This window comes from Cryptotermes secundus, unplaced genomic scaffold (assembly GCF_002891405.2).
Source record: "Cryptotermes secundus unplaced genomic scaffold, Csec_1.0 scaffold47, whole genome shotgun sequence".
Classification (NCBI taxonomy): domain Eukaryota; kingdom Metazoa; phylum Arthropoda; class Insecta; order Blattodea; family Kalotermitidae; genus Cryptotermes; species Cryptotermes secundus.
Window position 1 is genome coordinate 2124119 of NW_019721002.1, and position 12097 is coordinate 2136215.

General features: G+C 40.4%; 1 protein-coding gene across 1 annotated transcript in view; it reads right to left on the bottom strand.

Moving 5' to 3' along the window:
* Positions 1 to 1127: 1127 nt before the first annotated feature.
* The window catches only part of LOC111874245 (conserved oligomeric Golgi complex subunit 6), a 15183-nt gene continuing 4213 nt past the window's right edge, over positions 1128 to 12097 (bottom strand). Inside the window, exons 4-10 of the mRNA XM_023869590.2 lie at positions 9350 to 9474; positions 6501 to 6721; positions 5308 to 5471; positions 4536 to 4766; positions 3206 to 3367; positions 2453 to 2614; positions 1128 to 1893 (exon numbers count right to left, since the gene is read on the bottom strand). Of these exons, the coding sequence (XP_023725358.1) occupies positions 1663 to 1893; positions 2453 to 2614; positions 3206 to 3367; positions 4536 to 4766; positions 5308 to 5471; positions 6501 to 6721; positions 9350 to 9474 (1296 nt within the window). The 3' untranslated portion in view covers positions 1128 to 1662. The remainder of the gene's footprint in view (positions 1894 to 2452; positions 2615 to 3205; positions 3368 to 4535; positions 4767 to 5307; positions 5472 to 6500; positions 6722 to 9349; positions 9475 to 12097) is intronic.

Sequence of the window (12097 nt, forward strand, 5' to 3'; positions counted from 1 at the left end):
ACTTAAAAACAGTTTCGGATGGAAAGTGAGAATTGATAGTGTACTCAACTATCCTAGCAAGTGTTGTGCTTTTACACGTCAACATATTGTAGCAGCGTCCACACAACAAACATAACTGTGAACATCATAAACAACGACAGTGTTTTCATAATTGTAGTAAGTGCCTCTGATGATGGTTGTGTCAAACCGAAACATGTAAGGCAGAAGTGATAAAGAAGTGACCTACAAATTGTTACACTCGACGGACTTTCTATTAACTTTGTGAAACAATGAGTGCTTACTGTGATCCCCACATGGAGCACATAAATAAACTGTGTGGAGAATATGCATTTTCTTAAAAACTGATGACACATATAGCACCCATTCACACAATGTCCCGATCATGAACAAAACATGGCTATTGTTCTTACTACTGCAGATGGAATGGGTAGTTGTGTCAAATCATGCATAAAAAAAGGATAAAGCTAACCCTGTAACAGCCCATAAGGTTGAGAGACATCAAGGATCCCATATTTTCTAGACAAGCAGCTCACAGATAGGTGGCGAGGTTGTCAGCCTTATGCCTGTCACCCTTTACCACCCAGGAAAATTCCTGGTACTCATTTCTGTTAGAGGTGGAGTCGATTCCAGGGCAATAGTGCAGCTGGAAGCATTAGATCAATTTAAATGTGACCTTCCAGCTTGTAGCATAGTGCTACCATGTGCCTCCCAAATCACACATACCTTTAGATAGAATATTCTAAAACACTACCTTCAATTGTAGCCTTCATCAATATACATCCTCACCACTCTTTATACTGCCGCTAAAACTGTACGAGAAACACATGCCATACTGTTAGCTTTCTGGTATAATGCTTCCATTCAAGTCGGTTCTTTCTCAGAATCTGATGGATCCTTCAACAAACATGATCACACGCTGGCATTGTGCTGTGGTTAACATTATGTCACTAGAAATGCTGAACACAAATATATGATATCGTGCTGTCTACTGAGAGCATACTGCTGAAGGATGTAATGCAGGGTCTCTTAACAGCAGCAGCAGCGCAAGAAACTTCACTGTATCTGCAGTGTACTGATGTGCATCTTTCACATGATGTAAGGAAATCAGAATAATAATGCCACAAAGGTTCATAAAAAAGGGTAAGGCACAAAGCATTTAATGCCTGCTTCAGTCACAAGAGGTAAAAAATAGAACTGACATTTTACGTTCTGTAATGCTTCATTATTTAGACATGAAATGACATGGGACTAGAAATATATACAGTCAGTGTTCTTCTTACGCTATTTCCAAGTTCTTCTAATGACAGTGTGTTACAGTAAGCACGACTACTATTCTGAACATTGTCTATGTGTGAAAAAAATCTAAGAATAGAACACTTGTAAGTTGAGCATGCTTTTGTAGAGGAAAGTTTCGTACTTGGCTGGGCCCATCAGAATGAGTCAGTCTCAATCACTTCCTCCCTTAAAAGTCATCAGGTTTATGAAAAATGATGCTGGAAAGAATTCAAAATAATGGACAATGAATGTCCAGCACAGCAGTCATGTTTATTGAATCCACTTTCGTGTTTTACTGAATCTGATATTGTAGGTTTGTTGCCTGAACAGCTGCTGTTATACTACACAAGTCAAGTCAGGTAGGGACACTGCTTTCAGTTCACTGTTTCACCCAGTAAGGAGCTTGAGGACTTGGTCAGGGGTACGCGGCATCAAGATCCCTGGGTTCTGGTACAAGTTCTCTGCATCATGTACTGCTTCATATAACTGTCTGTATATAGCAGCAATCACTTCAAATGCCCGGTGCTGTACAGTGGAACGATGAAGACTACTAAGCAGCAAGCCGATCTGAGGCAACAGCAACATATCTGGCATCACCAGGAACGCATCCAACTTGCTCTGAAATTTGAAAAATTGTGCACACACTTAAGGGCAGCAGGACCCATCCAGGACACACAGAAAGGCAGTCTTACATCTTTTCTGTTATTATCACATATACAGGCAATAGTGTCTGTTGGGAACTTACACTAAACATCCAAAAATAATAGAAACAGAAAAGTGTAAAATAAGTCTAAAAGTTTTGTGAAGATGTGTTGTTCAACTGGCAAGTACTTGTACGCTGGATACTTCCCGTTGTCTCATTTCTGGTTAAATAACATGACCATTCAGAAAGCAGCCCACAGTTTCTCACAGTTCTTCACAGTTCTTCTCTTCACCTGGCACACACCAGTACAACCACTAACAAATGTGTCAAAAATCACACATCAGCCAGTGCAATGTATGTTTCGACACCGAGGCTAAATACATGCATGACAGTACTGGTAAACACATTTTGGGGGGAAAAAATGCTGCTTTAATCTGACCCTGGAAGCAAAGAAAGTCTCCAGACACTTTCTTTAACCAAAAGAGACGCAGAATATCCAACACGTGTGTCAGTTTAAGAAGAGTATATACAAACCAGAAAGTTCTTGAGCCCCGCTGGTTCCATGCCTGGAATCGAAGACAGACATCCTTTGCCTTGATCCTGCAGAATGGTGTAGATTGGGCCAAGATTCAAATTGGCCACCAATGAACTTGCCTGCTCTGAAGTTAATGTGTCCAGCTGAGCATCAGACTGGGCCTTTGCATGTAAAGAAATCATAAATAATTAATGGATACAAAAGACACTAAAAATTTAAGAGTAATTACTATATACAGGGAAAATGGCATCAAGACACAAATATACTGAGCATCTTGGCTCAAGCAGTAAAACTTCTGAGTTGAGATGTGCCCGGTTCAAATCCCAGCCTGGACACTGAGTATCTTGAGTCCCTCCAAATAGTATCTCAATCAGATCACAACCATTTATGTCCATATCCTTTCCGATTCCCTCTTCACCAATCATCATCCTGTTCAACACTATATATCTGAATGGAAGCACGAGACGTAACTGTGATAATGCCGATGGCAGTAATTGTGAGATTGTAAATTGTGTAAATGTAAGAGCGAATGTGCAATAAATTCGCTACATCCAAGATGATGTGAAGTTATTTGTCGCATGACATATACCCAACACGTGACAATATAATATTGAGGCTACTGACAGCATTGTTAAATAAACCACAAATTAATAAGAAATAAAATGCAGAACAGTACACATATATTTATTTAAGATGCTGAAATCTAATAGAGTACTAATTACCTGAGGAATGGTAGCTCTTGTAACACATACCTGAAGCCTTTCAAGACGTTCATCCATAAACTCATACAAGGAGAGAGTAGATTGCATCTGGTATATGCAGTTGAGGAGGTACACAGCCATGTCTGTGGTGGAGAGTCTTGTGGCACTCTCATTTATTGCTTGCAGCAGTGGGTCCACAATACTGGACACAATCTGATCAACATAACAAGAGTGTTAAGGAAATGACTGTCCTGTGCCGATGATCTGAGGACCAAGAGGCAAGTTCATATTGGAGGTCTACTTTGACAGTCCAAATCATAATCTACCATTCTATTACTGCCATCACCTATCATCATCATCATAATGCTGACATGATGGAGTCACGGGATCTGACTACTGTTTTACATGACGTACGTGCATAGTGGCTGCATCCTTCAGAACCAGCCAAATCATTGTACTTTATTGTTTTCATGAACCTGAGTAGGTGCATGTGATCAGTGTAGGACACTTTTGTAATGTATTCTAGCTAACTGTGGACAAAAGTGTGGAAAAGAGCTGCCCTAGAGCTACCTGAACATTTGATGTCAGTAAACAAAGTATGGGAAGTTAGTGACTACAGCAGTCTTTCAGCCAATCACACTGCCGTTAAAACAGAAAATTTCCAGAGGCTGAAAGAGGCTCAGCTGAAGCTGCCTATAATTGCAAGAGAGAGCAAGTCAGCTTATATGGATGGATATGACAAATGTGTTAACTTCGGGTTCTGTGCAGTATGAACAAACAAGCAGCTTCCATTTGCTTCTAATTCCATCTAATAATGACATGGGATTGGACTGTGTTTTTGGTGCCTAATACAATACACTCCTGACTATTCATACTCATGAAAGCACAAGGATGCATGAATAATCAAAAACATAAATAACACAAGGTAGTGTTGAACACGGAAATTGAAAACAGATTCAGTGTTCAATTTGTTTAATTATCTAAAAAACTGTAAGAGTTATGGGAAACGCATATTACACATAAGATGAGTGTTTCATTTTTCTCTACAACTTTCTTATAAATATTTCATAAGTTAAGCTCCATATACATACAGATGCAGATGCAGTTCATCATGTAAGGTACCTTTTACAATTGATTTCAATGAAAAATTAAACAGCACTACATTTTTTAAAAAAATTATCCAACATCACATTTCATAAATATCTCTTTAGTGGTTCTCAGGTTGCTTCATGCATACAGAGATGAACGGAAATACCCAGTGGACTTAATAGCCATGCCACACAGTTCCAAACAAGCCTAAAAACTGCAAGGATAAGTCACAAATGAGGTACTCCAGAGTATCCTGTACTTGAAAAATATCACACAACCTTTCACATCTTACCTTGGTGAGATCCTGCTGTCTTCTTTCAGCTATGCTGCCGACAGACAGAACCTCTCGCAGCAGGTTCAACAGCTGGGAAACACTCGGCGAAGGTGACAGGTCAGAAGGTGGTGTGTCTATACGTTCACTCAATTGCTGCTTTACTTGGCTCTGGAGGGCCAACAGGAATGTCTGCTCACTTAGTTCCTGGAGTTCCTGAAGTGTAGACTGCAGCAAGCTGCCCAGAATCACCTGGTGTTGAGAGCATCATATTCAGGTTCATCACCTCACAAACATAGAACAATAGAAATAATTATATCACAGCAAATAATAAATTATGAGATTTGAAGTTTTCAAGGCAGTGAATATTATAACTATTGTCTTTTTGGATGTGATGACATGTGGTCTGATAGACAGGAACCAACACTTCAGAAGAACACGCTGTCTCCGCCTTCAGGGTCCAGCCCATCTAATCCTTCTGACTTCATTCTGACAATATCTTGCAAAGAGCAAAAACCACAAAGCTCTCTCTAGAACAACTTCCTCCCTCTTAGGACTGTGTTGCCAACCCACAAATGTTTATTCAATATTTCAGCAGCTGCACTTCATGTCGGGAGGCCCTCACCTCCATTCCTCAGCCTGAGGACGTGCCGTGCTGTGCCATATGGTAACAAGGGACCCACTTAATGTGGATGTACTTGTCAATTTGCCATTACAGTTTCAATGGGTGTAACATAATAACTTCCATGTTTCTAGCAAACAAATACAATTTAAGTACACAAAGAACTCTTACCTGTCCAATGACTTGCTGATAAAAACGAACCAAATTTGTGATGGAATACAGAACGGTAGCTCCGATGTCTGCCGCCGCAAGAATGTGTTCCACTCGTACTTTCAATGGATGGCACACTCCTTCAGTAATGTTGCACAGTGCCTGCCGAACCTGCTCTGCCACATCTGAGCAAAAAAGATAACAAGTCAACATGTTTCTATCTGACCATTTGGTGACTGCAACCAAAACAGGACCTACGTCCACTGCTGCTTCACTTATTGGCAACTGTTTCATGCAAAAAGCAATCATTATGTGGCACCATGACAATCCTTATAATATTGTCATGTGTACTCTGACTATTTTTTTTATTGCTAGTGGGATGGGACTAATTCCCTTGTACTGCGCCCACTTCTGGCCTATTGTACCAGCCCCAGATGATAGGTGAGGGTGATTGTGGAGCGATTGCTGGAATGAAGAATGGCAGGGGAAACCGAAGTACTAGGAGAAAACCTCCCCCAGCACCTATTTGTCCACCACAAATCCCACTTGACCAGAACCCAGGGCGCTGCGGTGGAAAGCCAGCGACTAACTACGACCAAGTATAAAGCCCAGTGCTAATATTTAAGATATGTAACCATGAATCACCTCGTGTATTCACAGGATATGGAACACTGCTCAGCACGAATACAAACACTGCTTTTCTAGTGCTTCCAGATAAGGCACTTTTTCATACATCTGGCCTCTTTATACATGTGCAATGGCACAGAATCCATTCTTGAGCTGGAAGGATTTGTGAGGCAGGTTCTGTTACTCCAGTGTCAGAATGATCATGAGATTGATGAGACAAACTAAAGCTTAACATGGGCTCCAATCCAATGGGATAAAGGCATGTTATTATTCACATGCATAAAGCTTAATCTCCGACAAGGGTTAAGGTTTTGATTTGCAAACAGACAACTCAACAGATACAGCAAGGAATCATATTCAGAACCATTTGAACGAGGGTCCAAGATCAAGCTGAGAACACCAGTTCCCTCTGTCAATATACATTTGTAAGATAACAGAACACTGGTTAATTATATAATCATAACACTGCAATAGAAAATAATTTCCTTTGGTAGTTTCCTCTTAAGCAAAACCTGTGTGAAGAAAGGGCTAAAGTGAATGAGAAATGACACATAAAACTGTACAGGAACCAGGCACAGTAGCAACACCTGTCTTATTACAGCTCTTCAGTAAAATGAGAAGGTTCTCCCTTTCATTGGGCATAGTTTGGTGAAGCCATGCCAACATGTCACCCACGTAGCGCTTTGGGTCATGAGCATGCATTTCAATCGGCTTTGGAGTGCCTCCTGGACCACCCTGAGTCAAAGCATCAATAAATGCTCTCACCAGCACTGATCGCCGAGAAGCACAGTATTCATCCAACACATACCTGCAAAAGAAAGCGCAGCCTATCAAATAACCGACTGATATTCATTTATCAGAAAATCTTGTCTGAAAAGAATTATCATGCATTATATAGAGGAAATTCTCAGAATGAAGGCACATCCAACTCTTCACAAGGGTCATATTCAAAGCTAACAAATGCATTTCTATCAAATTGAATATCTGGTAGATACAGTGAAAAGTAATGCATCAATTTAATTTTAATTCACAACTTCTTCTAACTAACTAACTAACTCCATGGAGTTGAGCCCTTCTTGAGAAGCCACCAGTTGTGTAGTTACTCAAGAACATTCCAGCAATTTATGGAACATGAAGGTTCATTTCCGCGTTCATGAGAGCACTCCACTGGTCTCTATCCCGAGCCAGACCAATCTAGTCCATACCACCCCATTCTATCTCATCCATTTTAATATTATCCACCCACTTACAGCTTGGTGTTTCCTACCAATATCCTATATGCATCCCTCTTTGCCCCCTTTAAGTTACATGCACTGCCCATCTCATTCACCTTGACTTGATCATTCTAATTATACTTGGCAAGGAATACAAGTTACAAAGCTCCTCGCTATGCAGTTTTCTTGAACCTCCTGTCACTTCATCTCTCTTAGGTCTAAATATTCTCCTCAGCACGTTGTTCTTAAATACCCACAGTCTGTATTCCTCCCTTAATGTCAGAGACCAAGCCCCACGCCCATTATTATTTATTATTATTATTACTGAAGGGGGTGGGTTTCCCCATCCACCACGACTAATAGTCTATTGTACGTCCCCCTTTGATATTCTACCATTCACCATACTCTGCCAGTACTGGTGCTCGCTATTAGCCCCTTTCAGCCAGCAAAGCTGGCAGTGGTTCCTGATACTTCTCCATCTACCGGAGGCATTGGAAACTACTTGGGTGGGAAATTTTGCCTAATTTTGCTCAGAGGTCTCCTAGAGACATGGGGATCTTTTATGTGCCGTAAATCTACGACATGGGACCCATGGCTTAAAGTCCCTCCCGGAGGACTTGTTCCCTGAATTTTTCCGCCCTTAAAAATTCCACGACCTCCGTCGGGTTTGAACGTGCGTACCTTGAGTCATGAGGTGGGAACGTTACCCCTAGACTACGGAGGCCGCTAAGCCCCACGCCCATACAAAACCACAGGAAAAATTATAGTTTGTATATTCTAATATTTATGTTTCTAGACAGCATATGAGAAGACAAAAGGTTCTGGACTGAATGGTAGCAAGCATTACCGAGCTCAATCTCCCATTAATTTCCTCCTGAATCAAGTTTTAATTTGTTATTGTCATTCTCATATCTTTATATCATGATTTTGCCCTGCATTTTGGTGATGAGACAGCAATATATACTTAGTTGTCAATGTGTTTACTTCTAGACCAACCTCCTTACAAGCGTGAATTAAAGTTCCGTGTGTTTTTCTTTATGGTATCTATATTATCACCCTGTAGATTCACACCATCAGCATAGACCAACAGCTGATGTGTCCTGCTTAATTTCAGTCCCACCTGGTTTCCCTGGACCTTCCTAATGGCATATTCTAAAGCAAAGTTTCAGAGTTTCTTATACAGATATGGAAACTCTGAAATTACATTTTTTCTCCAGTATCTGATGAATGCAAAAGATCTCATCAGCAGTTGATCTGTTACACAGAAACCCACACTGACGATCCCCAATAATTTAATATATATATGGACTTAACTTTGAAAGAAAGATATTGGATGAAATTTTGTATGAAGTTGATAGCACTGATATCCCCTGATAATTATTACAGTCAGTTTCAATGCCCTGCTTGTGAACTGGTACAATGGTAGACCCTTTCCACTGATTAGGCAATTCTTCCTTTTTCCCAAGAGAAGTAATGAGCTTATGGATCTCAGATCATGATACTTCACCTCCTGCTTGAATCAGTTCCGCCAGAATTTCATTACTGCCTGTCAATTTATAACTTTTCAACTTTGCAATAGCAATTTAAACCTCAAAAGGACTAAAGGTTCAAAAGGCTCTGCTGTACATTCAATAACTGAGAGAAGTAGTTCTTCCACATTTTCAAAATGAAAACGGACATTATTATTTTCTTCCGATACACCTAAATACACAGCAAAACAGTCTCTGTCTTCTTCTTTCAATGTTTCCACTACATGTCAGCCACCTAGCAACCTCGTCGCTATCTCTCTCTTCACAAAGCTTCTCTCCCTCATGGCAACTGTCTCAACCTGTTCCTACAAACGTGAATATTAGATGCAATTTTATTTTGCACAGATTTTACTCCATACTTTCAGAACCTGACAAACTCTCCCATAAAGGCAAGTTTAAGTTTTTAAATGAGTACATGGTACATATTGTACATATTTCAAAAGAACGAGAAATGACATGCTTATAGATTTGATTTCAGGAAAGTTTCTGAGTGTCTTATATAGATATGGAGACTCACAAATATTACATTTGAAGTCAGCTGATCCCTCAGTTACAAAATGAGACCACGCAATGCATCTCAAAGTACTAATTATGTGAACTATTCAAGGACTCTTGATAGATTAGGCATGCAAGTGCATACCTGTTTTGGTTTCACTCAACTAAATACTACATCCAAGCATGACAGAAACTCACTTAAAGAGAATAGGCCTGCCCTGCAGTCGTGACATGGCCTGAGAAAGAAGGGCACTTGTGTCTCCTGATTCTATGTTCCGACAATGGCTCTGAGTCCACCGATACAGTCTCTCTAGGGCTGCTTCCTGGAAAGAAATTCTTTACATTGTTAATGGCATACAGTGCAGTTTAATCACATGCAAAGACAGATAAGCTCCTTTTGAGCACCACAGAGTATTATCAACCCTCACACGCTCAGCACGCAAATCCACTGGTGTGTCAGGTAATGGCCAGAACACTCACTCAGGTAGCCTATCTACCAGCTCTGTCTAAATCATGCTTTTAGATTGCGGTGCAGTGAAGGCTAACCCCCGGTAATATGTTAACAGAATATTAACTTTTTTGTATTTTAGGGAAAAATATTGGTTGGAATAGATTTAGTCTTGGGAAATACTTGTAAGATGTACGAAAGCGGCTGTAAGAAGGTTAAACAACTTAAAGGAATTTCTGCGTATGGACTTAGACGGACATTGGCTTGCCACGGGGAATGCCCAGTCAGCAGAATGACGTTGAATGTATATCGAACTGCTAACTACAGAATTTACACTTGTGTGATGGGGGGACGTTTGGAGGTAAAAGTGTAGCGAAATGGTCTAGCAGTAGAAGGGGGTGTGTCCCCTTAGGATCCCAGCCAACGAGATCACCCACCTTGGGACAAGACGTCACTGGAGGCGGAACTGCACCCCCCAGGAAAATAACGAGTTAGCATAAAAAAAGGTATATAACCCAGAGACCAAATTAGTAAGGGGATTATTGTAACAGTAGTTTTGGCTAATTGCAGCCGCAGGCTATGTCAGAATGGGCACCGACTTGACACCCGGCAACGCCATCCATCTGCAGATTCAACCCAAGTAAGTGGAACTACTCTTATCGCCATGCCTAATAATTGTAATATTATTAAAGTGTATCTCCTCCAATGGGACTTGAGTTAGGAACGCCAGAACAAGTGTACAGGGCGTAAGAGTGATCCAACTGAGTGATACAGATGTAGCCAAGTGTAATGTGTAACCCGACACCAGTCGGCTCTTTCATTGTGATAGTACCAAAATGTATATAACTGTATATTGATTGTGTTTATACTAATATAGGGTAGCATAGGGTGAGGATGTGGGTTTTTGTGGTGATTTCCTCCCTTACCACATTTCGCACCCGCGCCCTCCAGCCAAGCCCGGTGAACAGTGAGCCCCTAGCCAATGAAACGATAGAGGAAGCTATTTAGTCATTTCCTTAGACCTACCCCTGTGACTGCAGTACAGAAGGTGACAGTGGGGATACCTCCACGCCCCCCTGTCACCACGGAATAACTGGTGGCACAACATAGATATATAAATGGTTCAAAGGTGGCAGCAGAAGATGGTACCTAATTATCCATTGTCTATTTTATAGTTCTGCACCCAGATGGCATCCCTTTGCTTACAAAACAAATGAAATATGTTGAGCTCACATGTCTACTTAGTTGTCAATACTTTCTTGGTCTGTAGTTTTGGTTCTTTTACTGTGAATATATGATAGTTTAGAGGCGGTATTTTGTTTTTATAATAAAGTTGTGTATTATTTATCACAAGGAGGGCGGGATAGTGCAGTTGGTATAATGACCAGCTATGGGCTGGATGACCGAAGGGTCAAAGCTCGAGTCCCAGTAGTTCTCTCCTCCACATCATACAGACTGATTCTTGGGTCCACACAACCTCCTATTCAGTGGGTACTGGGGTCTCTTCCCCTGGAGATAAAGCAGCCTGAGCGTAAAGCTGACCACTCACTTCCAGCTAGTGCCGGATGAAGAAAATGTGGATCTATACTTCCACTCCCCCATACACCTTCATGGTGTAGTGCTAAATTAGTTAAGCAATGGCTGATGTGGTGTCCGGAGGCCCGTTGTTATGTTGTATGTTCTTGTTTAATATTTGATACTATCTGACAGGCGACTCCATTGTGTAAATGTCTGATCTGATGGAGAGATAGAATACAACTGATTTGGGATGTATGTTGTTATTTAATAACCCACATCAGCCATTGTGTATATAGTATGTGCATATAAGCATTACATATATTACGATTACAACTGCCAACTTCCAAATACCATCACATATACAACTTTTAACTGTCCTTTTGACTATGTAACTGGTTATTTTAAGACTTCCAACTTTTATTGTAATTTATATTTTATATTCATTCATATAATTTTATACCACTGTATATACTTGGAAGTTCGGCACTGTATCCTATATTTGACATGCAATTCAATAACGAAAAGTTTAAGGTATTTGCCTGATGATGGCCTTCTGAAGGCGGAAACATGTAGCAAAAGCATCTCCTAGAGCTACTTACATGTAATATTGATTGTTGTGTTATGACTGTTTTCAGTAAGAAGTAATATATGATACACAACACGATGCATTCACTGAAAATTAACCTTTATCCTACGGCCCTTTAAATTCCGGTTGTGGCTGCCGTACGGAATTGTTTAAATGCCCGCGTTTAGAAAATCGTAAAAACTGTAGTCACTTACTAAATTTGCTCCTATTTCTGCAATTTCTGTGATAAACGAACGAAATAAACGCTGTTTTTTTCTCGAAAGAATATAGAATCAGATATTGTAATTTACAGATTGTATAAAACATGTTAAAATTTTTGCACTGACTCCAAAAAGAAATTTGCCAATTTTTTTCCTTCTCTGCGAGAATTCATACGTTTTGGACACCCCTGAAT